At 39.0% G+C, this 26,319-nt stretch overlaps 1 protein-coding gene across 1 annotated transcript in view; it reads left to right on the top strand.

Annotated features, from left to right (window-relative positions):
* LOC306855133 (low-density lipoprotein receptor-related protein 1-like) overlaps nucleotides 1–26,319 on the top strand; it is a 215,270-nt gene that overhangs the window by 69,562 nt on the left and 119,389 nt on the right. Inside the window, exons 7-24 of the mRNA XM_079393583.1 lie at nucleotides 3,296–3,458; nucleotides 3,584–3,806; nucleotides 5,390–5,579; nucleotides 5,718–5,861; nucleotides 7,338–7,574; nucleotides 7,748–7,928; nucleotides 8,169–8,391; nucleotides 8,541–8,730; nucleotides 8,861–8,986; nucleotides 10,255–10,395; nucleotides 10,484–10,609; nucleotides 14,960–15,076; nucleotides 15,678–15,758; nucleotides 15,933–15,983; nucleotides 17,034–17,201; nucleotides 19,030–19,212; nucleotides 20,132–20,329; nucleotides 23,796–24,041. Of these exons, the coding sequence (XP_079249709.1) occupies nucleotides 3,296–3,458; nucleotides 3,584–3,806; nucleotides 5,390–5,579; nucleotides 5,718–5,861; nucleotides 7,338–7,574; nucleotides 7,748–7,928; nucleotides 8,169–8,391; nucleotides 8,541–8,730; nucleotides 8,861–8,986; nucleotides 10,255–10,395; nucleotides 10,484–10,609; nucleotides 14,960–15,076; nucleotides 15,678–15,758; nucleotides 15,933–15,983; nucleotides 17,034–17,201; nucleotides 19,030–19,212; nucleotides 20,132–20,329; nucleotides 23,796–24,041 (2,988 nt within the window). The remainder of the gene's footprint in view (nucleotides 1–3,295; nucleotides 3,459–3,583; nucleotides 3,807–5,389; nucleotides 5,580–5,717; nucleotides 5,862–7,337; nucleotides 7,575–7,747; nucleotides 7,929–8,168; nucleotides 8,392–8,540; nucleotides 8,731–8,860; nucleotides 8,987–10,254; nucleotides 10,396–10,483; nucleotides 10,610–14,959; nucleotides 15,077–15,677; nucleotides 15,759–15,932; nucleotides 15,984–17,033; nucleotides 17,202–19,029; nucleotides 19,213–20,131; nucleotides 20,330–23,795; nucleotides 24,042–26,319) is intronic.

The following is a 26,319-nucleotide window of genomic DNA, read 5'->3' as shown; positions in this document are numbered from 1 at the left end:
TAATTTTACAGACATTTCTGTCAACTCTAAAACACAACACAGTGCAGTATAAAGTTCAAAGTACTGGTAAAACACCTGTAAACAATAAATACAGAAAAAAAGACTCCTTTAAATTATATAAGCCCTATTTTTACAGATTGTTTTTTAGTGTAACTTTTGGGTCAGGCCAAAATCTCCATTTTAACATGATACTGTAAGTACAGACATTTGATGCAACTAGCTCATTTAATGCTAAATTACAAGTAAATATCATTATGTTAAATAATAGTTAATCAAACATATCTAAAGGGGTTAAAAAATGGAATCTGTGCTTTAAAAGAAATCATGGGACAGCGAAGTATACTGTATTTGTGTGAAAGTGACTGATTATTCCTCTCAAAGGAGTTTACTTGGCTCTCTGAATAATTCTCACACACATGTGCTCATATATGTGGCCTGAATCTGCTGGGATGGGTTGAGTTGAACCTGTGAGATGCAGTATGCAGACACTCACCACTGAACAGCATCTATTTGGACTGCACTCTTCCGGAAGCCATTATCCGTATGTCCATATGTCTCTGTTTATGTGTGTGTTTTATGAGTGGTTTGTGTAGGTTGCTGGGGTTTGCTGCAGCATATTTATATTCTGTTTTGTGGAACATTTTCCAGACATTGTGGTTGACCCAACCCCCCCATCTGTCTGCGGCTCTGGAGTTTTATCATGAAAACATGAAAACTGACGCGTACAGGTGGAGATGTTTAGAGTATCTCTCTCTGCAATGTTTACGTCATCACTATGTAATCTCTTAAAGAAATGCATGTGTCTCTCAGCATCTTGGAAAATGACGTGGTGACTTGAACCCAAAATGTCACGTACAAGTGTGTTTGTCAGAAATGGCAGAGTGTTATTGAGTTGCGGCATTCCAGTAAAGTTATTTCTTGCACATAAATTTGGTGTGTCTCATCATAAATAGCGGAAAGACAGGATGTGCGATAAGTAATGTGGGATAAAGCAGAAGGGAGCGGCTCTCTGACGTAAGGTCTGCTTGGTACAGAAGTTTCCGGAAAGCCTCTTAAACAGTCATGTGCTTGAATCGGCTCACGCTCCAGGGCTTCCACCACATGTGTTTGGCTCTGCCAACATTCAGGGCATTGTTTTGGTATTAATCTCTCGAACCCTCACCTTTTTTCTCTTGCTGTGCTCTGTCTTGATAGCTTTTCAGATGTATGTTTATTTATTGACTGACCTCTTGCTTTATTGTTTTTTTCTCTCTAATGCAAACATTGTTTGTCTTACACCAATTTTTTCCCCAAATCTCTGAGCTCTGAGGACTCATATTTGGTCTTTATAGTGTTCCGAATATTCCACCAAATTTTGGTCGTCACATCCGGCTCCGATTAGTAGCGTAAAGGAATTTCCGCCTGCTTTAATGTCAATGGACACACGCCAATTTTGAGAAGAAAATTAAACTAATTTAGTTTAGTTGAACATTGACGCAATAAACGTCAGTTTTAAAACTGCTTATTTATACTGATTCCATACCATGCATCATGTCATCCTTCGTTTTAATGTGTAACATTAGCCTGAGCGATGCAGCGCTGCCAGTCAGATTAATGAAGAGCACGCAGCTCAAATTACTGCCAGAGGACTGCTTTAATTTTATTTTTAATATTGTGTTTATTTTTTAATTATTGTAACTCCACTATTAATAAAATGAAGTTTCAAGATGTAAACACAGACCTTAGTTTGTTAGCCTCAAAGTATTTTCATATGAAGCTGTCTCAGGAAATGAGAGCTAGAGTCATAAGAGCATTTGTTTTCCTTCAGTGTAGAGGGAAGTTTGTGTCACAAATGGAATTTCTTACCCTATTTCCACTGAGACCTACAATTTTACTTGGAATTACAATGAGAACGAAGCCAGGTTCCTCAGCCCACTGTTTCTGTGGTTTGTCTCTGTGGCGTTCCTCTATTCTTGCATTGTTCAGACAGCAGCTGCTCTAAGACCCATTCGTCTTCCTCAACCTTCATTTGTACACTTGCTCTTTTCTCCTTCTTTTGGTGTTTTTGATCTGTGTTTGTAATCACTGGCTTTCAGTCCAGGCAGCTGGAAAAGTTTAAGCAGGACTAGGCTCTTAAATAAACAACACCTTTGGGGATACAGCCCTTGATTCCGGTAAACATCTGGCCCTTGCACAATGGCCAACTTTCCTTTGTAGAGGCCAACACTGTCTCTGTCTCCACCCCTCAGCCTTCAATCGCTCCATCTGTCTGGATTTTCCTGCATCTCCTGCTCCATTTTACCCAACAGTCACTGTTTCTATGACTTCCTGTGCCATGATTTTACAGCCACTCAATGTTCAAATGAGCAACACCCCATTAAAAGATATGGTATGTCTGGGGTTAAAGTAGGGGAGGTTCAGATACATTGAGACTTTTGCCATTTTAAGGTCAGAATGAGGTGTATTGAGGAGGTGGGGAGCTGCAAAAGAGCAAAAATCCATGGTTAGCCACAGCGATCGCAGCTGAAAAAACAACTTTTTTGGAAATTGTGTAACATGTGCACATGCTTCCAGAGAGTTCCCTGACTCAGCTATTTCAAATAGAAAGAGCATCATTGTAGAAGTGAAAAAGAGAAATGTGAATGCGAGACCACATTATTATTATTATTAGCGCTATTTTAAAACAGATTCACATCGAACCCAAAAACTGCTTGGGTTGGTACACAAACACTTGCCTTACTCTGAACCAGTCAGGCACCAGTGTTTATATGCTTTTACCTGCACTTAAATGAATTCACATATAGCATGCTTTTGATTTACTTACTTGATAAATCTCATCTTATTGGGCAAGATTTTGTTGAGGCTTGAGTCTGAGTTAAGACCTAATTCACATGCTCTCAATGCCATGACAAGACCAAGAAAATGTGGTCTTGGAGACTCGAAGACCAAGAGCATAGTTTTTGCTTTTTTGTCTGTGGACTCAATCTTGACTCAGACTCAAGTGAGCTGGTCTCGACTACAACACTAGGTTTTAGCGTATCTTGTGACTAATCATAAGGAAAATGTATTTTAATGTTCTAAATTGAATGCAAGTGTTGCAAATGTTCTTTGTTTGTTCTGCAAATGCTAAATAGTTTACAGTCTTATTTTAGAATAATTCAAATTAGTCCTCGCAATTTAAACTGAGATACTTATTTGGACTGGACTGTATGTTAAATTTATAATAGTCATGGTAATATGGTATATTACACATGAACACACAACACATAATTTCTATGTTTTACCTACATTTCTCCCCATTCCCCATTCCTTACAGATGTAGAACAGATGGCAATAGACTGGCTCACAGGAAACTTCTACTTTGTTGATGACGTGGATGATCGAATCTTTGTATGTGATAAAGATGGCACCACATGTGTGACACTGTTGGATCAAGAACTCTACAACCCTAAAGGCATTGCTCTCGACCCAACTATGGGGTATGAACATGTTCAAGCTCACACTTCCTCCATGTACACAACTAGTTGAATATTTGTAGTATTTGCAAATGAGGTATACTTCAGGTTTACTCAGATATAACCTTCCTCAACATTACCTTCAACAGAAAGGTTTTCTTCACCGACTACGGGCAGATCCCAAAGGTGGAACGTTGTGACATGGATGGACAGAATCGGACAAAGTTGGTGGACAGTAAAATTGTCTTCCCGCATGGCATCACCCTGGACTTGGTCAGCAGATTTGTCTACTGGGCTGATGCTTATCTGGACTACATCGAAGTAGTGGACTACGAGGGCAAAAACAGACACACCATCATTCAAGGACTGTTGGTAAGGAACAAATACCAAGATCATTTTAAGATGTCCTTAAATATCCTGACATGTCCTAAAAAGTGACTCTTATAAGTTGAAAAAAAAAGTTATACAAGTTATTGTGCAAGAATGTGTTTTGAATGGCAACTAATTTCCCCATTTTTTAAATCATTTAAAAGACAGTGAGTTGCTAAATATAACATTTAACAATGGTCAACTTCCCATTATTACTGCTCTACAAATGAATTATTATTTGTTTTTAACAAAGTTTGGGAGGAACACGTTCAGATAATTAACCTAATTAACATGAGAGTAGTACATTTCACAAGGTAAGAGCTGGATATATACGCAGCACACTTATCTCTGTTCCTTGACAGTTTTTCAACATCCCTCCACCACCCCTTCTCCGCACTTACAACTATTCCTCTCCTAACTCTGGGTTCGGGCCAAAATTCCAAGATCAGAGCCCTCCCCTCGGACAGCACGCCAAATTACCATTACCTTTCCTTTGTTAATTATATGTATGTGTGAAATCGTGAAACATTATTTTGTAGATAGCACGAACATGATTTTATTCTTCTCATAAGTTCTTTGTCAACAGATAAAGATCCCATGCATTTATCCCAAACGTTTATGTAGAAAATTTCAAATAGAAACGTTTTCTATAAAGCTGCTTTGCAACGATTTGTATCATGAAAAGCACTATACAAATAGACTAGAATTTAATTGAAAACTGAATTCATCTAAGATCCATCTATTCTATTCATATACCAATCACCTCTTAATCTACCCTTCTATTTAAGGTTTATTTATAAAGCACATTTAAAAGCAACAGATGTTGAACAGAATTCTGTACAATAAAGAAAAATGCAATGCTAACCATCTAAACATCTGTCCACACATTCATCAACGTGTTATTCACATGCACTTCAGTCATCCATCTGCCCAAATTTCCATTCATTCACCATCCATCAATTCATCCTTCTGCCATTATCTACTTAAACGTCCATCTAAATATCCATCCATCCAAACATCTACCTGTTAATTCATCTGTCCATCAATTCATTTGTCCATCTGTCCGTCCATCCATCATCCATCCTAATGCCCATCATTCATCATCCACCTTAAAATCCACATGTTCAGTTATCTGTCCATCTTTTCATTTGTCCATTCATTTGTTCATGCATCCATCCATCCATCAGTCCACATGTCCATCCTTCCTAATGTCAATCATCCATCATCCACCTTAAGATCTGTTCAGTAATATCCATCCATTAATTTGTCCTCCCATCTATCCATCCATACATCCATCCATCCATCCATCCATCCATCCATCCATCCATCATACCTCATTGTGTTGAGAGAGTCTCTTATATTGTCTAGCTATACGTATTATGAAAAATGCTTTAGTAGGTGAACGTGACAGTGGTGTTTCATTTTATTAAAGCTGTTTCTGTCTTCTGCTTGAGTTATGGCTATCATTTAGCTGCTCAGCCCAAGGCTAATTGGTGTGTTTATGTGTGTGTCTTGCTCGCTCAAGCCAGCAAAGAAAACACAACTTCCCAAACAAAAGAACTAATTGAATATTTTTTTTTTCTCAGATTGAGCATCTTTATGGGCTCACAGTGTTTGAGAACTATCTATATGCCACAAACTCTGACAATGCCAACATGCAGCCTAAGACCAGCGTGATCCGTGTCAATCGATTCAACAGTTCAGATTATCAGGTGGTCACCCGTGTCGACAAGGGAGGAGCTCTACATGTTTACCACCAGAGACGCCAACCCCCTGGTATGAATCTGTTTCTCATCTAATGCTGTTGAATTGAACTAGTATACAGCAGTATACTTGAATAAACTGTGTAAAATTCAACTATTATTCTGCAGTCTAGCTCCACCTCAGTCTAACTCTCCTGTTCTTCTTCTTCAGTGCGGAGTCACGCCTGTGAGCCAGATCAGTTTGGAAAAGCTGGAGGTTGTTCAGACATCTGTCTGTTGGGCAACAGCCACAAGAGCCGGACGTGTCGCTGTCGGTCTGGCTTTAGCCTGGGCAACGATGGCAAATCATGCAAGAGTGAGTGACATATATTATAGATCTATTGAGTCACCAAAATAGTTTGCTTTGTTTTGCGTACTTTATAATTTTACTCAAATGAGAGTTAAACTGCAGAATTCAATGTTTATTCTTTATGAATTTTTTTTAACTTGTTGCTGTAGAAAGGTGACTATGGCATTATTGTAGATTTTAATTTAACTCCGGATTTACTATGAAAAGTATTATGGTTTACTATGATATTACCATACTTTTTTGGACATGTGTCATGGTGAAACCATAGTATTCTTCATGATATTTTAATGTTGTTACATAAAAATTATACAAATTCTTAAATCCGATTGGTCATGAAGTGTGTTCCACTTGCCCTGTGTTTTGCTCTCTCATTGGCTGTATGTCCTCACAGATGTTATTTCCAGTCAAAACACAATTTCACACTGCAAGGGTGTATTCAGAAAGCAAGGTTAACTTACCGTCACATATACCCTGAACTCTTGGTTGATTAACCCAAACCTTGCTTATTTAAGTTTTACTGGTTCCCAAAACATGCCCGGGAGTAAGTTCGGTCAACTCAAGACATCCTCAACAGTGCGACGAATCGCCCAGACACCATGGAAACAGAAGCTTAAGAAAGAAAAAGTGTGCCATACTGCTTCTTTCTTCTTCTTTTGTTCAATGGCTATTTACATATTTAGTGTATATCTCCACCTAGTTGGTGGTTGTGCAATCATTTTTCATATTTTCTTGTTTAATCTTTAGTAACTAGGAATAAGCATTTGTATATATTTGTACATACTATATATTTACACACGCATATTTGACAATGATTTCCACAAAATCTGTCAGTGAGTGAAAATCAGGGCTAAAATCGTGCAGTGTAAACCTGATATGTGTAGTCGCAAATAAGCAGAATCAATAATAATCAGGTAAACTACTACCAAAGTAGGATCAAACTGGGTGAAGACATGCTTTTTTGGGTGTTTCATAGTGCCGTAAATACCAGTAAACTGACTATCCCAAACCTGATCAAATCAGCTGAATCAGTTTACAAAGATGAAGGTCTTTTCCATTTACCCCCAATATTGATATCCAGTTGTTTGCTTTGAATATTCAATGAACCGTTTGTAGCACTGATTTGTGACTTTTCAGTGACCTCTGAACACATGACCTTGAAAAAGCAAAGAAGAAGAATTGGAATGTATTTGTAAGAACACATTAAAACAATCATAATAGACTTACTATTCACCACATAAATTGTTCTGATAAATTTGAAATTTTTTGGAAATTTTTTATATGTCAAGTCATATAAAACTACTTTCTACAGCTCAGCACATCTTTCAAACTAGGTGTTTAAATATTTTAAATACCTCCTTTTCTTTTTGATTGACTTTCTTACAGTATAACCCTAAAGTGACTTTATTGAGTTAATTTTTTTTAAAAATTTCAATTAATTTTTTTTTTTTTCAATTAAATTTTCGGTATATATTAAATCCCCAGAGCCTGAGCATGAGTTATTCCTGGTGTACGGCAAGGGTCGTCCAGGCGTTATCCGTGGTATGGACATTAACCCTAAAGTTCAGGATGAATACATGATCCCCATCGAGAACCTGATGAACCCTCGAGCTCTGGACTTCCATGCACAAAGTAACTTCATCTACTTTGCTGATGCCACCAGCTATCTGATTGGCCGACAGAAGATTGACGGCACGGAAAGAGACATCATTCTTAAAGAAGGTGCTGTTTTTTATTTCCAAATTGTCTTATTTCTAGAATTATTAGTGTTGAAGTTACTTATTCTGTAATTATTCTGACTTATTTGATACTGTTAAGTGCTTTGACACAATCTGTATTGTTAAAAGCGCTATAGAAATAAAGGTGACTTGACTTGACTTATTTTTTCTTTTCAGGTATTCACACTGTTGAAGGAATCGCTGTGGATTGGATGGCCAATAATCTTTACTGGACAGATGATGGTCCCAAGAAGACCATCAGTGTTGCTCGGCTCGAGAAAGCTTCTCAGACCAGGAAGACTCTCATTGAGGGCAAGATGACCCATCCTCGAGCTATTGTGGTGGACCCTCGGCACGGGTGAGTTCCTGATCTCGAATAAATAAGGTTAAGTTTTACAGTAGTTGTTGGGTTATTTATAATATCATAAAATTTTGTAGCCCAAAATCTACAATTTCAGTATGCACAACCACAAGAGACATATTGCTTATAAAAAATCAGCAGCAACAGCAATATGACAAAAGACACTATTGCTAAAGCAACAAATACATTTTATAAACAAGGATTTTCCAAATGTTGAAACATTTTTTCCTCTTTTAGCTGGATGTACTGGACTGACTGGGAGGAGGACCCAAAAGAGAGCAAGCGAGGGAAGATTGAGAAGGCCTGGATGGATGGAACCAACCGGAATGTTCTGTTGACGTCTAAGACGGTTCTGTGGCCCAACGGCCTGAGTCTGGACATTCCTCAGGGCATCCTGTACTGGGTGGATGCTTATTACGACCGAATCGAGATGGTCTATCTCAACAACACTGCACGCAAGGTGCTCTCACACTGCTGATCTAATAGATATTTATATGAGAACATGTTTGCATTTAAGAATGGAAAACAAGAGATAACCGCTGAAAACACTACAACAGTCAATTTACTCGTCAGTTGTCAATCACGTGATACCATATTCTTTCTTCTTAGACGGTTTATGAAGGACAGGAGTTGAACCACGCCTTTGGCCTGTGCCACTACAAACACTTCCTGTTCTGGAACGAATACCGCAGCGGCAGCATCTATAAACTGGACCAGAACACCAAAACTGTCACGTTGCTACGCAACGAACGGCCACCCATCTTTGAGATCCGCATGTACGATGCCCAACAGCAGCTAGGTAATTTAATAATGTTTTTTACCCTGTTTTTTGTAGACTGCCAATGCAAGACAAAATTTCCTAGTAGGAATCCAGGCCGTTTGGTTGTTGAATGTTAATCAGATGTTATCCCTACATGTGTTCATTACAGGAAGTAATGCGTGTAGATCCAATAACGGCGGCTGTAGTAGTCTGTGTTTGGCCACTCCCACAGGCAGGTCATGTGCCTGTGCTGAGGACCAATTACTGGACCCCGCAGACAACACCAGCTGTAAAGGTAACACACACTAGCAAAATATCCCACCACTCACTGGTGCACCCAGGTCGTGCACAAAATCGCTATGAAGTGTAAGGTCTACAATGCCGTAGCCCTTTTATCTTTGCCAGCATTATGAAAGTGGATAGCATTCACAATGATCGGCTGTTCACTTGGTTGTTTTGGTGACTAAACATGCATTTTCGTTTCAGAAAAACGAATTGTTCAAGCTACAACACAAAAAATGTGTTTTCAGATTTATTTACTCGGACGGCTAGCTTAGTGTGGGGGCGGAAAGCTAAAACCTAAATGCATTTTCAAATTTATCCAGATGACTGTTCCCAATTTTTACAACATGATTATCGTGGCCCTAATAATAACAATAAGAATATTATTGTGATATCTTTAGAAGTTTTGAAAAAAAAATAAATAAAATGCTATGCTATCAGTCAAATTTCTCTTGAACTTTGTTGCATTGTTTTGGCCAATGAATCACACCCAAAATATGATTGTAGGGAGGCAGAGAGAGAATTGTAACCATAATTGTACAAAAACATAAAAAAGTACGCTTAAACACCACTTCTTGCAGACTTGTCTTTTTTGAAGTCTCTCATCGTCTCTGACATGTGTGGCAGTAGTAACTACACACTGCGTCTTCTTCTTCTACTTGTTCTTTTCCATTTTATGACAGGTAGCAAACAATATTTTAGTACTGCCACCTAATATGCTGTTAGACAAGCAGTGGTCCTGGATTAATTACGATATTATCATATGTGTAGTATTAACATGTTATCAGCGTTTAATTTTTTAAACAATTACAGTTATTGTCAAAACCTGCATGTTGCAACACTTTGAATTTAAGTATCAAAAGTGATTAACTATGGTGGTTTGGATGTAACTTTGTACCATGAATGGTTAAAAAGAGGATTAAATACTGTTGAGGAAATCACATGGTAGAAACCTCCATTCAGAGCGACCCAGGTGAGAAATGTGTGGAAAACAGCGGGATAAGAGTTCATTCAGTCCTGACAGAGAACAAAGCAAGAAACGCCTGCTGAGCTGAAGCAAATCTGTTTGTGCCAGCTGCTCGATCATACTGGCAGATAATGCATCATTTCTAGGGTTTATCTTGTGACTGACTGTTGATACAATCAGCTGAATTGAACATCAAGCGGTTTGGTTTCTGTATCTGAATATTTGAAACAGAAACTCTTCAGATGTTTCTTTTCACAGAGCTTGGCTTTCAGCAGACTTATTTACATTTCGTGTGTGTGTGTGTTTCTCCACAGCCAACCCGTCTTACATTCCCCCTCCGCAGTGTCAGCCGGGAGAGTTCGCCTGTAAGAATAACCGCTGTATTCAAGACCGCTGGAAATGTGACGGAGATAATGACTGTCTGGACAACAGCGATGAGACGGCCGAACTGTGCCGTAAGAACACACTCACGTTTAACTTGAAACTCCCTCCTTGTGTCGAGCTACCACACAAATGCAGTGCTTGTTGTTTGTCCATCTGTAGATCAGCACACATGCCCTGCAGACCGCTTTAAGTGTCAAAATAACCGCTGTATCCCAATGCGTTGGCTGTGTGATGGAGACAACGACTGCGGCAGTGATGAAGATGAATCTAACACCACATGCTCAGGTATGCACAGTAATCTGAATTTGCAGCACTGTGACATTATTCACACAAAGTCCAAAGATTCACTCTGTTTTGGTTGTATTTTTGCAACTTTGATATAAAGTGTTTCTGTGGTGTGCTTTTCCCTGTGGACTTTAAAAGTCAAGTCAAGTCACTATTATTTGTATAGCGCTTTTAACAATGCAAATTGTGTCAGAGCAGCTTTACATCGGCTTGATATAAAGCTGGGTGGCTTTATATCAGCTTTACAGTATTTAGACGGGGAAATAGTTTGTTGAAATAGTGTCATTCTCCTCTGGCCAGACAAAATGAGCAGTTTAAATCTAGATTCAAGCAGAATCAGATTGTGTAAAGGACTCATCTGGTTCCTGTGGTCTTGTCCCGATGGCCGTCTTGGAGACAGGGTCTTCACTGGGGATCAGTCTCTGGGGCTCATAGGTGTCCTGGCTGTAGAAGTCATCTCTAGGTGCTGATCCACCATCTGATCTGGATACAGTCTGGATCTGGGTGGCTACGGTGACCTCGGAATAAGAAAGAAACAGACTAATATTAGCGTAGATGTCATTCTTCTAACGATGTATCAAGTACAACAGGTGTTTTGGGAAGTGTTTCCGGTTCCGGTTGACCTAATTAATGCAGCCTAACAATCCTTTAACGGATTTGAATTATAGAAATGCGATAGTTATGTGTAAACCAGGTTAAAGAGATGGGTCTTTAATCTAGATTTAAACTGACAGAGTGTGTCTGCTTCCCGAACAGTGTTAGGTAGATTGTTCCAGAGTTTGGGTGCTAAATAGGAAAACGATCTCCTGCCCGCAGTTGATTTTGATATTCTAGGTATTATCAAATGGCCAGAGTTTTGAGATCGCAGCGGACGTGAAGGACTATAATGCGATAAGAGCTCACTCAAATACTGAGGTGCCAAACCATTCAGGGATTTATAGGTAATTAGCAAGATCTTAAAATGTATACGATGTTTAATAGGGAGCCAGTGCAGTGTTGACAGAACCAGGCTAATGTGGTCATACTTCCTGGTTCTAGTAAGAACTCTAGCTGCTGCATTTTGTACCAGCTTGAGTTTGTACCAGCTTGAGTTTGTTTATTAAATGTGCAGAGCAACCACCCAACAAAGCATTACAATAATCTAGCCTCGAGGTCATGAATGCATGAATTAACGTTTCTGCATTTGACATTGAGAGCATAGGTCGTAATTTAGATTTATTTAAGATGGAAAAATGCAGTTTTACAAATGCTAGAAACATGTTTTTCGAAGGAAAGATTGCTATCAAAAAATATGCCTAGGTTCCTAACTGATGACGAAGAATTTACAGAGCAGCCATCAAGTATTAGACAGTGATCTAGGTTATTACATGCAAAAAATTTTGGTCCAATAATTAACACCTCTGTTTTTTCAGAATTTAGCAGTAAGAAATTGCTAGTCATCCAGTTTTTGATATCAACTATACATTCCGTTAGTTTTGCAAATTGGTAAGTTTCATCAGGTCGCGAAGAAATATAGAGCTGGGTATCATCAGCATAACAGTGAAAGCTAACACCATGTTTCCTAATGATATCTCCCAAGGGTAACATGTAAAGTGTGAAAAGTAAGGGGCGAAGTACAGAGCCTTGAGGTATTCCATACTGCACGTGTGATTGGTATGATACCTCTTCATTTACTTCCACAAATTGATGGCAGTCAGATAAGTACGATTTGAACCATGCCAGTGCACTTCCTCTAATGCAGAACATAATTTTCTAGTCTATTTAAAAGAATGTTGTGGTCGATAGTGTCAAATGCGGCACTAAGATCCAGTAGCACTAATAGAGAGATACAACCACGATCAGATGCTAAAAGCAGGTCGTTTGTAACTCTAATGAGAGCAGTCTCAGTACTATGATATGGTCTAAAACCTAACTGGAAATCCTCACATATATAATTTTTCTGTATTAGAAAAATACAGAAAAATGTAATAATAATACAGTTATTTATTTAATAACTGTATTAAATAAATACTTGGTTGTGTTTGTTTTCTTCTAAAAGAGACGTAAAGTAAGCATATCTAGCAGTTTTTAATGCTTGTCTGTAGGATAGGGTACTTTCCCGCCAAGCAATACGAAATACCTCTAATTTAGTTTTTCTCCAGCTGCGCTCCATTTTCCGGGCTGCTCTCTTTAGGGCCCGAGTGTGCTCATTATACCACGGTGTTGGACTCTTTTCCTTAATCTTCCTTAAGCGTAAAGGAGCAACCGTATCTAAAGTGCTAGAAAAGTGAGAGTCAATAGTTTCTGTTACATCATCAAGTTGTTCTGAGCTACTGGATATGCTGAGGAATTGAGATAAATCAGGAAGATTATTTATATATTATTTTGTAGTCTTTTGTGGTAGAAGTGATGGTTTTACCATAATAGGTTCATTTAAAAATGTACTTAATTTGACCACTGAAATGCCCAGAATATTTTTTATATAAATCATGAAAATGTCCTATATAAGGTCATGACAGTCCCAAATGAAGGTCTGGGATTTGATTCCTAAAAGAATGAATTTCTCATTTCTTAGTCATTGGGAACTTACAATAGACTGACAAACATTAATTAGCCTATGTCTTGGAGAAGTTTCCTTCAATTAAGTAAACTCTCATAAACTCCACAGGGGAAAGTTTTGAGCGTCGTTCCAGAACGCATGAAGAGATAATGGGTGCAGATTAATAATAATCAATGAATACTAAGGAAGTTCAAAAGGAGGTAAGCAATTATATCATGTAGTTACAAGATTGGAGGTGAACATGTTCATCCAATTTAAAAAAAAAAAATTGACCACTACGGTTTGGAATCGATTCTCAAGTCAGTTCCAAGACCAGGAATCAGAATCTAGCCATACTACCTGATAAGAAATGCCTTTTTACCGTGTGTCCTAACTAGGAAAGTCTTTTGTCAGTTCACACTGCAATCAAAAATCAGAACATTTAATGTGTAATATGCAATTAGGTGGAGTTGGACCAATGAAGTTTCACAATGGGCAAAGCTTTCCTGCACTATACAATAGAAATAAAAACATAGTCACCCAATAAATACTTCTTTTGTAGTGCACTTTAAACGCACACACCAACAGATTTTGTCCATCTCAGACATGAAGTGTCTAAGTTTGAATCTACATTAATCACACATCTGATAATTGGAACTCCAGTTGTCATCTTCATATCATACTAATGCCACCTGTAAGGCCAGCTGAAATTGTTTCTTTGGCTGGTTTGAGTTGTGATGTTCTGTCATGACCTTCTCCTAAACGCCGAGTCAGCTGAAATGTTCTCTAGACCGCCATGTATAAATATAGAGTTTATCTCACATGGTATATCTGACGCAGTTCTGGGCTCTTCGTCAAACTGTTGTGCTATATTTTACTTCATGGCTGAATTGTATGGTTTGCACTCTTTAATTTAGACTGCATCTATTTTAAGGAAATGGCTGACTATGATGCTGCATTTGCAAGTAATTCTAGACTGCAATAGAGCCATTGCATAAAAATATGAATTAAGATAAAATGTCGGAATTAACTGGGAAACTGAGTTTGGAAATAAAATGAAATGGTTTCAAAACACAGTTTTCTTTTCTGTGTGGACATACTTGTAACATTGAAGTGCAATTGTTATATTGCAGTCTTGAAAATTCTTTAAATTATTTTAACGTTAATGGACATGAAACTGTTAATGTATTTGGCCTTGGTGATCTACACACTGCATGAATAGGCATAATAGGCATATGTAAATCGCATAGCAGGTGACATAGCATATCAAGACAGGTGGAGCTGGGGGAGGTGGAGGGTTTCAGAAGCATGCTTAAGAAGGAGCAGCCTACAGCAAACAGTGAATTTAAATAAGGGGTGTCCAATTGTGCTTCAGCTCCAGCTGGCTCCAACATGCTTTGCATAGAAGTTTCTAGTGAGTCCAAAGGCCTTGATTAGCTGGTTCACACAGTTTAATTAGGGTTGGAGCTAAACCCTCCAGGAGAGGCCAATCAGCTTTTGCCATGAAAATTCCATTGCCATGTAAAAGATTTTTGTATGCATAAGAAGTCCAACAACACACAATACATATGACTTCACTTGTAAGAAGTGCATTTCTTCTTAAAAACACCAAGGTACATATGTTAAGTGCTCTACAAAATGAATATGTCATGGCAGATATATTGAAGATTAACTATTTCCACAGAAAAGCACTCTAGGAAGAGAAGGACTATACATTTTTCATGTGTATATCTGCTGCTTTTAAACTTGAAAAAACAAACAAACAAAAAACTTTACTAGCATACAGATGGCCACACACATTTAGATTTGAGAGTTGTGGTTCTCTGTTGCAGCTCGGACTTGTCCTCCCAATCAGTACTCGTGCGCCAGTGGCCGCTGTATTCCCATCTCCTGGACATGTGACCTGGATGATGACTGCGGGGACCGCTCCGATGAGCCTGCGTCCTGCGGTAAATGATGCCCCTTTATGTTGATGCCAGCTTATTAAAATTAATTAATTTGGCCATTAGTAAGTATGTGATACTTTTAGAAAAACTAGTTCAGTGCAAGTTTTGTCAGTTTCAGCTTTGAAGGAAACGGTTGACATTTTATGAATTTATTCCTTTTATGCATTTGCATTTTGTGAATTTAATCAAAATTTAGAATTACGTCTATTTCGCTTATCAGTGTAATGGCTCATGTCACATGAAAGTTAATTATTGATACATTAAACTCAAACCTTCCTATTATGACTATTAATACTATTTTATTGCCATTTTATTTACTACAACCATTATATTACTACTGTTTCTTTGTGTAAAACTCATACTGATGAGGAAAATGAGGAAATGTAAATAATCAAAAAAGATGATATGAACCTTTGTGAATTGAACCTTCTAAAAAATAAACTTGTATTATATACATGCAACTGGCAAAAATTTGCACTTGAATTACTTTTATGTTGCATTAAATTATTATAGTTCTTTATTATGCTTTTGGTTATATGGGATAAGGAGTTTTGGTTAATGTTATGTTTTTATTGATTATTTATGATGATGTTTGTGTCGTCAGCATACCCAACCTGTTTCCCGCTCACTCAGTTCACCTGTAATAACGGACGCTGTATCAACATCAACTGGCGCTGTGATAACGGTGAGCTGCTGACATGTTTTCATCTCTGTTGTTGTTTTGTGTCTTTTGCACTTTTTCAACAGATTTCCCTCATTTGTCTTTGTTGATCATTTCATGTGTCTTTTGTGTAACGTCATGTCCTCTTCTCTTGACCATTTGCCCCTCCCCCTGTGTCACATGGGCTGTGTGTTGCAGAAAAGGATTGTGGGGACAGCTCTGATGAGTTCAATTGTCCGAACCCGACCGGTTAGTGCATAGATCAACATGCACCATAAATTTACGTGTGTTATAACATTATAATAAGGTCTGAACAGGATTTTCATACACATGTAAGGCTGTGGAAAAGTCTAAAATATCTGCAGCAATTCATGTTTTCCAAAACATGTCTTACATTATGGAAAACTCCTGCCCTACAATAGTAAAAAATAATAATAAAATAAAATATAAATAAGTAAATAAGCAAGCAAGCCGCTGGCCATCTCACTTTAACTAACACCTCTAGTAACATCCATTAGAAGAGATTAGCATTAAATATTAACCAGTGTTCATTCCCAGTGGTGCATGTGTGATCTATGCAGTTTCTGTGATGTTTATTATTCATTTTCTATTGTTACAAATTGTTAACTGTGAAATTTGTTTCTAAAGACAAGTTGCCACATTTAATATATTGTATTGATGTGAAATACTCATATTTCAGCCTATATTTTACTTGTTTGTATATTTGTGTTATAAATGGATTGTATTAAATCATAGCCTATAGCTCACATCGACATGTTCCATGTTGGCCGAGTATATCTGGGAAAAATATTTCTCAGCATGGCTGCTACTTTTATATTAGTAAAGTATTAAAAGTACATTATTTTTGAATGATTGAAACTTAGTTTTTTGTTTCAGTCAAAAGTTTGGACACACCTTTTCTATATCTTTGCTATTATAAAGTATATTTACTTATTATTTATATTTAGCAACACAAATTTCAGTATAGGAATTATGTACGTAGTATAGGAATTATGTACCAAAAACAATTACAAACGATCTTATATTCCATCTCTAAAAAATCTGTTCATTTTCTTAACTTTGTGAGGCACGTTCTGGGATGCATTTAAACAATATTGTGATCCCAAGTATTTGTCTGCAAAACTAATTTCTATGAAAATTCTAAGTTTATTATGATCATAAGAAACATAACTTTAGTCAAGCATGTTCAAAACTTTGGCTGACGATGTACTTTAAAACATGGCTTACTTTATATTTTGGATGATGATAGCATATATTTGGCAATTTAACCTCTTGCAGACAATGACTGTGGTGACAACAGTGATGAAGCCGGCTGCAGTCATTCATGCTCCAGCACTCAGTTTAAATGTAACAGCGGTCGCTGTATACCCGACTACTGGACCTGTGACGGAGACAATGACTGCGGTGACTACAGCGACGAGACCCATGCCAACTGCACTAACCAGGGTGAGTTCATGACTCTATTTTTTGCCACACCATGCCAAACTAGACAACAAACTTGTGCTGCCTTCTTTTGGACTAATTCTCAGGCGGCATCAATGTGTTGAAGTAGGAATGGAAAACATTATGGAAGCTCTTGGATGTTTAAGCAGCACCTGCTTTTGGTTCTATTACCACGAAGTGAGAGCTACACCAAACTCCTAGCACACTGTTTAGAAAGAGTCATCTCTCATAAAGTAAATCCAGGCACAAAAAAAAATTATATATAGGAGCTACAGAGTTCATTCACTGAAGGGTGCATTAGTTAACAAAAAGCTCATCGTAACTAACCTGAGTGCTGGTTTACACTGGCCTTTATAGGAGCATGGCTTTAAAGAAGTCATGACTCAAAAAGTACCACATGAAGGCATGTTTGACACATGATCTTGAATTTGACCTGAAGCATAATTGTGACACATTTGTCTAAAATGCAGTTTATGGGAAAATACTTATTTATTTATTTTATTTTTTGTTAGTTTTTTTGGTCAGATGATACCAAGAATCTTTGCACCAAAATTTAACCTTACAAAAATTAACCACGGTTTTACCACAAATAAAACCAAAAAATATATAGTTACATTAGCCATAGTTTAACCATGTATCTGTAGTAAAACTGTGGTTATACAAATGGTCAAATCACTCAAATCATGGCTACTACACTTTTACTATAATAAAACCATAGTTAATTTTCTTAAGGGAAATTAGCCATGGTACAGCTTTATAGTGTAAGAACCTTATTCATTCTTCCAAATACAAAACATCTAAAATATGCAGTGTTATGTGTGCTCCAGGACCAGATTTATGAAACTGCTTCATCTCACCATAAACCTCTGTTAGACTTTGATATAGTGCTGCTCTTTGTAAGTCATGGTGTGAAGTTTCTGCTATTACAAATCACGTTAATTAATGAGTAATCTTTGCATTCATATACACCACAGCTATTTTTACCCAAATATAGACTTCTCTCTCATTGAGATAAACGTCTTTGCCAGTGGCTCGGTTAGCTCTAGAGTCAGATATGAGCCACATTATAGGGTGATGATGAATTTAAAAACGGATTAATACAAGCAAATCCCACCTCACACAACCACCACAATAACAGTTTTATTTTCCTTCAGAGAACTGACAGTGTTTACCTTTGTTAATTTAGGAAATACTTACAAAATGACTTACAAATGATGAAAATAACAATGCAAGTTATGCATCCTAAAGTGACAGTAACACGAGAAGTCACACAATATATGTGAGTTAAAGAAAATAAAAGACATGTATGTGGATGTAACACAGTTAAACAACAGGGAAATTGTGTTAATAAAGTTCCAGACATTGTAGAACTCAAATCTTACTGTGATTACTGTTTTATGAAATGTTACCCCAAATTTCATAGCTCACTTCTTGTTGTTGCTGTGATGTTGTGTTGAATTGCTAGCTAGCTGGGAAGATGAGGGGCTCTGTCTTCACAAAGTGGGAGATGGAAATCGTATTCAAACTAGAGCTGTTTGTCAGTGGTGTAGTACTGCTAGGGATATAAGTTTGGCTGAATAGGTCCTTGTGATGTGGTGTGTATTGATAAAAGGAGAAGGCCAAGCACTGAACCCTGAGGTACACCCATGGTTTTCTTCATGTGATTTAAACACTCTTTCTCTCCAGGTTCAGCTACACTATCTGGGATCTTTAGCAGAGTGTATACTGTTACCAAGTATCTTGTATGAAAATTATGAACCTATCGACTGTGTAGTTGTTTGGATATATTGCCACACAATCTCTGTTTAATTCCTCTTTTTCCTCTCCACAGCAACCCGTCCTCCCGGTGGCTGTCACACAGATGAGTTCCAGTGTCGTGTGGATGGGTTGTGTATTCCCCTCCGCTGGCGGTGTGATGGAGACACTGACTGCATGGATTTGAGCGATGAGAAGAACTGCGAGGGTGTAACACACATGTGTGATCCAGCAGTAAAGTTTGGGTGCAGGGATTCTGGTAATGATGAAAAAATTATACATTATATGTTCTCAATTTAATTAATAGATTCTCTCTTATCTTGAGATTCAGTGATCCATAAGTAAAATGAGTTTACGAGCGAATGGGTCATAATCATCAAAATCTTGATATTTTTTTTCAGAATTAAATGCAAAGTAACTCAGTAAACAAGTGAGATGAGGCAATAATAAAACATTTTTATAAAATGTGACCCTGGACCACAAAACCAGTCTTAAGTCGCTGGGGTATATTTTTAGCAATAGCCAAAAAATACATTGTTTGGGTCAAAATTATCCATTTTTCTTTTATGCCAAAAATCATTAGGATATTAAATGAAGATCATGTTCCATGAATATATTTAGTAAATTTCTTACCATAAATATATCAAAACTTAATTTTTGATTAGTAATATGCATTGATAAGAACTTCATTTAGACAACTTTAAAGGGGATTTTCTCAGTATTTAGATTTTTTTTAGACCCTCAGATTCCCTCTCTGCCAAATATTGTCCTATCCTAACAAACCATACATCAACGGAAAGCTTATTTATTCAGCTTTCCGATGTTGTAGAAATCTCAATTTTGAAAAATTTACACTTATGACTGGTTTTGTGGTCCAGGGTCACAAATGTATTCTCTCTTTTAAAGCATTCTTGGGTTTTCAGTTCATTCAGATGTTTTATTTACTTATTTTTTTAAATCTAAATAATTTACTGAATCAGTTAGGTCATCACTCAAATTTGCTTCAACATATTTATTTATTTATTCATAAATAAAAAGTATGATTCACCTTATAATGTATGAAGATGAGATCTTTCTCAGATTTCATTGTTCACATGATCACAAGGTCTTTATTGTAGTTCACTACTTTTGTCAGTTATCATGTTAACAGACATATTTTGTGTATGTTTGTTATGTAGCGCGGTGTATCAGTAAGGCTTGGGTATGTGATGGTGACAGCGATTGTGAAGATAACTCTGATGAAGATAACTGTGAGGCGCTGGTGTGTAAACTCTCCCATCACGTGTGTGCTAATGACACCAGCATTTGTCTGCCTGCTGATAAACTATGTGATGGCAAAGACGACTGTCCTGATGGCTCCGATGAGAAACTCTGTGGTAAGATTCATCACTGTTACATGAGGCTTAGTGCAGCCAAAGATGATGTTCATTGAGTGCAGATTGAAACTCACACTAGCTGGACACGGATGAAGTACATAATTAGTGGTGCATGATACTGTTATCAATGTTTTTAAAAGCTGCATTGTCGACTACACACAATTCTAGAAAAGTTCTAATTAATGGAAATAAAGTGTTTTATAGTTTTATGAATTTATATTACAACCCAAATTCCGGAAATGTTGGATTTTTTTTAAAAATTTGAATAAAATTAAAACTAAAAGACTTTCAAATCACATGAGCCAATATTTTATTCACAATATAACATAGATAACATAACAAATGTTTAAACTGAGAAATTTTAAAATGTTATGCACAAAATTAGCTCATTTCAAATTTGATGCCTGCTACAGGTCTCAAAATAGTTGGGATGGGGGCATGTTTACCATGGTGTAGCATCTCCTCTTCTTTTCAGAACAGTTTGAAGATGTCTGGGCATCAAGGTTATAAGTTTCTGGAGTTGTGGTGTTGGAATTTGGTCCCATTCTTGCTTGATATAGGTTTTCAGCTGTTCGTGGTCATCTTTGACGTATGATGCACCAAATGTTCTCTATAGGTGAAAGATCTGGACTGCAGGCAGGCCAATTCAGCACCCAGACTCTTCTACTACGAAGCCATGCTGTTGTGATAGCTGCAGTATGTGGTTTTGCATTGTCCTGTTTAAAAACACATCATCTGGTGGGGACCATATGTTGCTCTAAAACCTTTATATACCTTTCAGCATTCATAGTGCCTTCCAAAATATGCAAGCTGTCCATACCGTATGCACTTATGTACCCCCATACCATCAGAGATGTTGGCTTTTGAAGACACATGCTGAAGACACTCTGGATGGTCTTCCTCCTCTTTAGCCCGGAGGACACGGTGTCCATGATTTCCAACAAGAATGTCAAATTTGGACTCGTCTGACCATAGAGCACTTTTCCAATTTGAAACAGTCCATTTTAAATGAGCCTTGGCCCACAGGACATGATGGCACTTCTGGACCATGTTCACATATGGCTTCCTTTTTGTATGATAGAGCTTTAGTTGGCATCTGCAGATGACATGGCGGATTGTGTTTACCGACAGTGGTTTCTGGAAGTATTCCTGGGCCCATGTCAATGATATAATCATGCCGATGAGTGATGCAGTGTCGTCTGAGGGCCTGAAGACCACGGGCATCCAACAATGATCTTTGGCCTTGTCCCTTATGCAAAGAGATTTCTCCAGTTTCTATGAATCTTTTGATGATGTTATGCACTGTAGATGATGAGATTAGTAAAGCCTTTGCAATTTGACGTTGAGGAACATTGTTTTTAAAGTATTCCACAATCTTTTTTACGCATTCTTTCACATATTGGAGAGTCTCTGCCCATCTTTACTTCTGAGAGACTCTGCCTCTCTAAGACATCCCTTTTATGTTACAGACCTGATGTCAGTTAAGTTAATTAGTTACTAGATGGTCTCCCAGCTGAATCTTTTCAAGATTTCTTGATTTTTCAGCCGTTTGTTGCCCCCGTGCCAACTTTTTTGAGACCTGGAGCAGGCATCAAATTTGAAATGAGCTCATTTTGTGGATAAAAGTGTAAAATTTCTCAGTTTAAACATTTGTTATGTTATCTATGTTCTATTGTGAATAAAATATTGGCTCATGGGATTTGAAAGTCTTTCAGTTTTAATTTTATTCAAATTTAAAAAACGTCCCAACATTTCCGGAATTCGGGTTGTATTAAACATTTCCTATTATTATGAACTATTAGTTCATATTAGTTCATATTAATTTTATAATTGGTAAGTAAGTTAAAAAAGCCTAGCTTTATAGACCTGGTTATACATCTGACTTAGGAATATTATATTTATAAAGAATAATTGCTGACAATGTCCTCACCATCAGGGCAACCAAAATGTAAATGAATTTGTTTCTTCAGATTTGGGAAATTTATCATTCCATCACTTGCTCAGCAATGGATCCTCTGCAGTGAATGGGTGCCATCAGAATGAGAGTTGATAAAAACATCACAATAATCCAGTGATCCATACCACTCCAGTCTATCAATTAACATCATGGGAAGTGATTTAGCTAGTGATGTAAGGCTAAATTTCTCCAAATGTGTTCTCATGAACTAGGGCTGTTACCACCATAGACACAGGGGGCTATGGACAATTACCGCTCAATAATTAGAAATGGCCAAACTGTCAAACTGGAAGTTGCAAAACATTTAATATTAGTCAGCTGTTATACGGTAGAAATGTTGAATGACTGACAGCTATATCCAGTGATGCAACTGCTTGAATTTTTCTCAAATATGGTAATTTAGAGATAGAGAGAGAGAGACCGAGAGGGTTGCATGTGTGAATTACCTGTGTCTGTGTGTCTCTCTCTACAAACAATGAAGCTGTGAGTTTAGTTACTTCAAAAACAGCTATTTGCCCTTGTTGCTGTCATGAATCTGGTCTATGAACTTCCGTTAACTCACCACCAGAGGTCACTCACTCACCACATGGACTCTTGCACCACACTAACTGTTGCACGCCACCTGAGACTACAATTCCCATCATCCATTGCACTGACGACACACAGCTGATTGCACCGATGACAAACCCTACATAAACCATGGACTTCCTCTTCCTCTCTGCCGAGGATTGTATTGCGTTTATCACTCCCCTAGTGTTAGCTGCTCTACCAAGGCTTTCTGTGTTTATGTTTAGTTCCGAGTCTGGTTCTGCGTTTAGCACTCTCCAAGTGTTAGCTGCCTTACCGAGCCATTCTGTGTTCTCTAAGTCTAAGTTTAGTTTATTTTGTTTATCGTCTCGTTTCCTGCCCTTGTATTGTGGATTAACACTTGTCTCACCTTTTCGGACGCTTTGTATGCCTCATTTGGATTTTTGCTCAGGTTATCGGACTACCCCTCTTCTCAAGCCCTCTGGATATCGTTTGCCGATCTAAGACCCACGCTTGCCCTAAGGATTACTCCGTGTCTTGCCCCTGCCATACCTGTTTGCTGTTTATTGAACTATGCCTGTTTATGACCACGCCTTTGAATAAAGCTTGCACATGGATCCACACGTCTTACGTCTCGTCCGTCCCGTTACAGTTTCTGAGAAATACAATGTAGTGATTCAGTATCAAAGCTATTTTATTAATAAAAGTTGCTGTGCTCCTGAATGTTTCCGTGTGTACGCAGCGTGATCTCTGATCTCTGTGTGTGTGTGCGTCAATGAATACAGCTCATTATTATCATTGCAGTGATTAAACTGCGGCCTCGCCATGAACAAACAAACTCATCTACATTTTGAGTGGCCCGCAGTTGAGTTATTTTTATTTGGGGAGGGGGATTATAGGCATTATAATGTTAATGTGAAGGGTTTATAAATACTTTCAGCCTAGGCTTTTACCATCTAACTAAATTATTTTTTGGTTTAGATCTGTGTTCTCTGGACATTGGTGGCTGCAGTCATAACTGTACAGTGGCCCCGGGTGAAGGCATTCTGTGCTCGTGCCCACTGGGAATGGAACTGGGCACTGACAACAAAACGTGTCAGATCCAGGGCTTCTGTGCCAAACATCTGAAGTGCAGCCAGCGCTGTGAACAGGACAAGTTCAATGTGAAGTGTTCCTGCTATGATGGCTGGGCCCTCGAACCTGACATGGAGAGCTGCAGGAGCACAGGTGAGATCAGCTCTTCCAAAGCCTACTAAAAGACATTCAGGAATATATATATAAAAAATGTTTTTGAACTGCATATATGTATAATAAACGTATAATGTGATAATAAACTAATAAATGTGATGCATATTTGTCCGTTTTACATTTAGTCTTATAAGTCTCATAGGTTTATTAGTTTGTTTATTAGTATGTTATTAGTTTATGTTAAAACTGTGAAATCCAAATTGATGGTTTTTGTTTTTTGCTTTGTTTTGTTTTGGCCTATAGACATGCTTTTTTTCCCTTTTTTCTGCCATAAGATGCACTGATGCTGGAAAATAAATACATACATATATAAAATGGAAAAACGTCTCAGGTTACGCATGTAACAATGGTTCCCCGGAGGGAACGAGACACTGCTTGGAATTGCTTTGGGAACGCCTCCAGCGTGACCGCGCTCTGAACCACATGTTTAATCTGTCCAATGGATGGGCGAGACGTCACGGACGGGTGACGTAATCGACCAGGAAGCTTAGAAGCACGTGCAGTGGAACCGGCGTCAGCTTCCAGGAGTGAAGCAATCGCTCGCAGGGATGTCGGAAGTATGGCCTCGAGACGCAGTGTCTCGTTCCCTTCGGGGAACCATGGTTACATACGTAACCTGAGACTTTCCCCTTCAGGGACTCTAGCTGTGTCGAAACACTTTGGGAACAAGGTGCCCACGCCGCCAGACTTTCAAGATCCCTGCCTAATGTCGATGGAGCACAGCTAGGGCGAGACACCAGAAGCGCCAGGGGTGACTCGCATATCTAGGCCATAGAACCTGTCAAAGGTTAGGGGCGTGGACCATCACGCAGCGTTGCAGATGTCCTGCAGTGAGACACCTGCCAAGAAGGCTTTGGAGGCTGCCAAGTGAGCCTTGACCCCCATAGGCCACCGAGTGAGCCTTGACCCCAAGAGGCAAGGGGAGATCAGAGGACTCGTAGGCAATGCAAATGGCATCCACAATCCATCGACTGAGGGTCTGTTTAGTAGACAGAAGGCCTGGAGTATGACAGGCCGTGGTGTAGAGGAGGGGACCTTAGGGACATACCCCGCTTGAGGGTAGAGAAAAGCTTTGAGAAATTGCCAGACCGGGTGCAAAGTTGAGATAGGAAGGGGCCACTCAGAGGGCCTGCAGATCCCCAACTATCTTAAGAGAAGATATCGCCAGAAGGATGGTGTTCTTGATAGTGAGGTGGCTATCAGTGATCTCCTCAATAGGCTCGAATGGAGACCTACAGGTCCCATGGGGGGACACGGGATCATACTGGATGCCTCAGCCTCAGCGCACTGTGGAGGAAACATGTAATTAGGGGGTGTCTACCCACTGACTGGCCACCGAGAGGGGCGTGTTAGGCCAATAAAGCTGCCACGTAGACCTTCAGGGTAGAGTGGGTTAACCCTGCGGAGAAACGGGCCTGCAAGAACTCCAGAACTGTACCAATCGGGCAGTTGACTGGGTTGAGCTGGCGGTCTCCGCACCATGAAGTAAAATGTTTCCACTTCAGGGCATACAGTTTCCTCATAGAGGGAGCTCTAGTTTGGAGGATGGTCTCAACAAACTTGGTTGAGAGACCGGAAGCTATGAGCTGTGCCCCCTCAGAGGCCACATCCACAGCTTCTACAGTTCCGGGCGAGGGACGATAATGCCCCCTGCCTGTGAGAGGAGATCCCTCCTAACGGGAATCTCCCATGCAGAGCCGTCGAGGAGAGAATCAGGTCCGAGAACCATACCCCCGTCCCGGCGCACTCTCGCCAGATTTCCCGGGAGCAGAGCGATCGGGGGAAAGGTGTACAGACGAAGCCTCAGCCAAGTCTGTACCATAGCATCCAGCCCCAGTGGAGCTGGAGGTGTCAGAGATTACCAGAGGGGACATTGCGATGTCTCCTGAGTCGCAAAGAGGTCCACCTGAGCCTGGCCAAACATTCTCCATATCTGCTTCACCACCTCGGGGTGAAGCATCCATTCCCCAGGCCTCTGCCCCTGCCTCGACAGGACGTCTGCTCCCCCATAGAGATACCCAGGAATGTAGAGGGCTCACAGCGAGAGGAGTCTGTCCTGGGACCACACAAGGATCTGGTGCACCAACTTGTACAAGGGACGCAAATGCACACCTCCCTGGTGGTTGATGTAATAGACCCCTGCTGTGTTGTAGGCCCGCACCAACACATGGTGATCACTTAGGTCTGGGAGGAAGTGTTTCAGTGCTCGAAACACAGCCAGCATCTTCAGGCAGTTGATGTGCCACGTGAGATGGTG

The sequence above is a fragment of the Barbus barbus genome (genome assembly GCF_936440315.1).
Source record: "Barbus barbus genome assembly, chromosome: 35".
Taxonomy (NCBI): Eukaryota; Metazoa; Chordata; class Actinopteri; order Cypriniformes; family Cyprinidae; genus Barbus; species Barbus barbus.
This window is presented reverse-complemented; position numbering and strand designations above follow the sequence as displayed.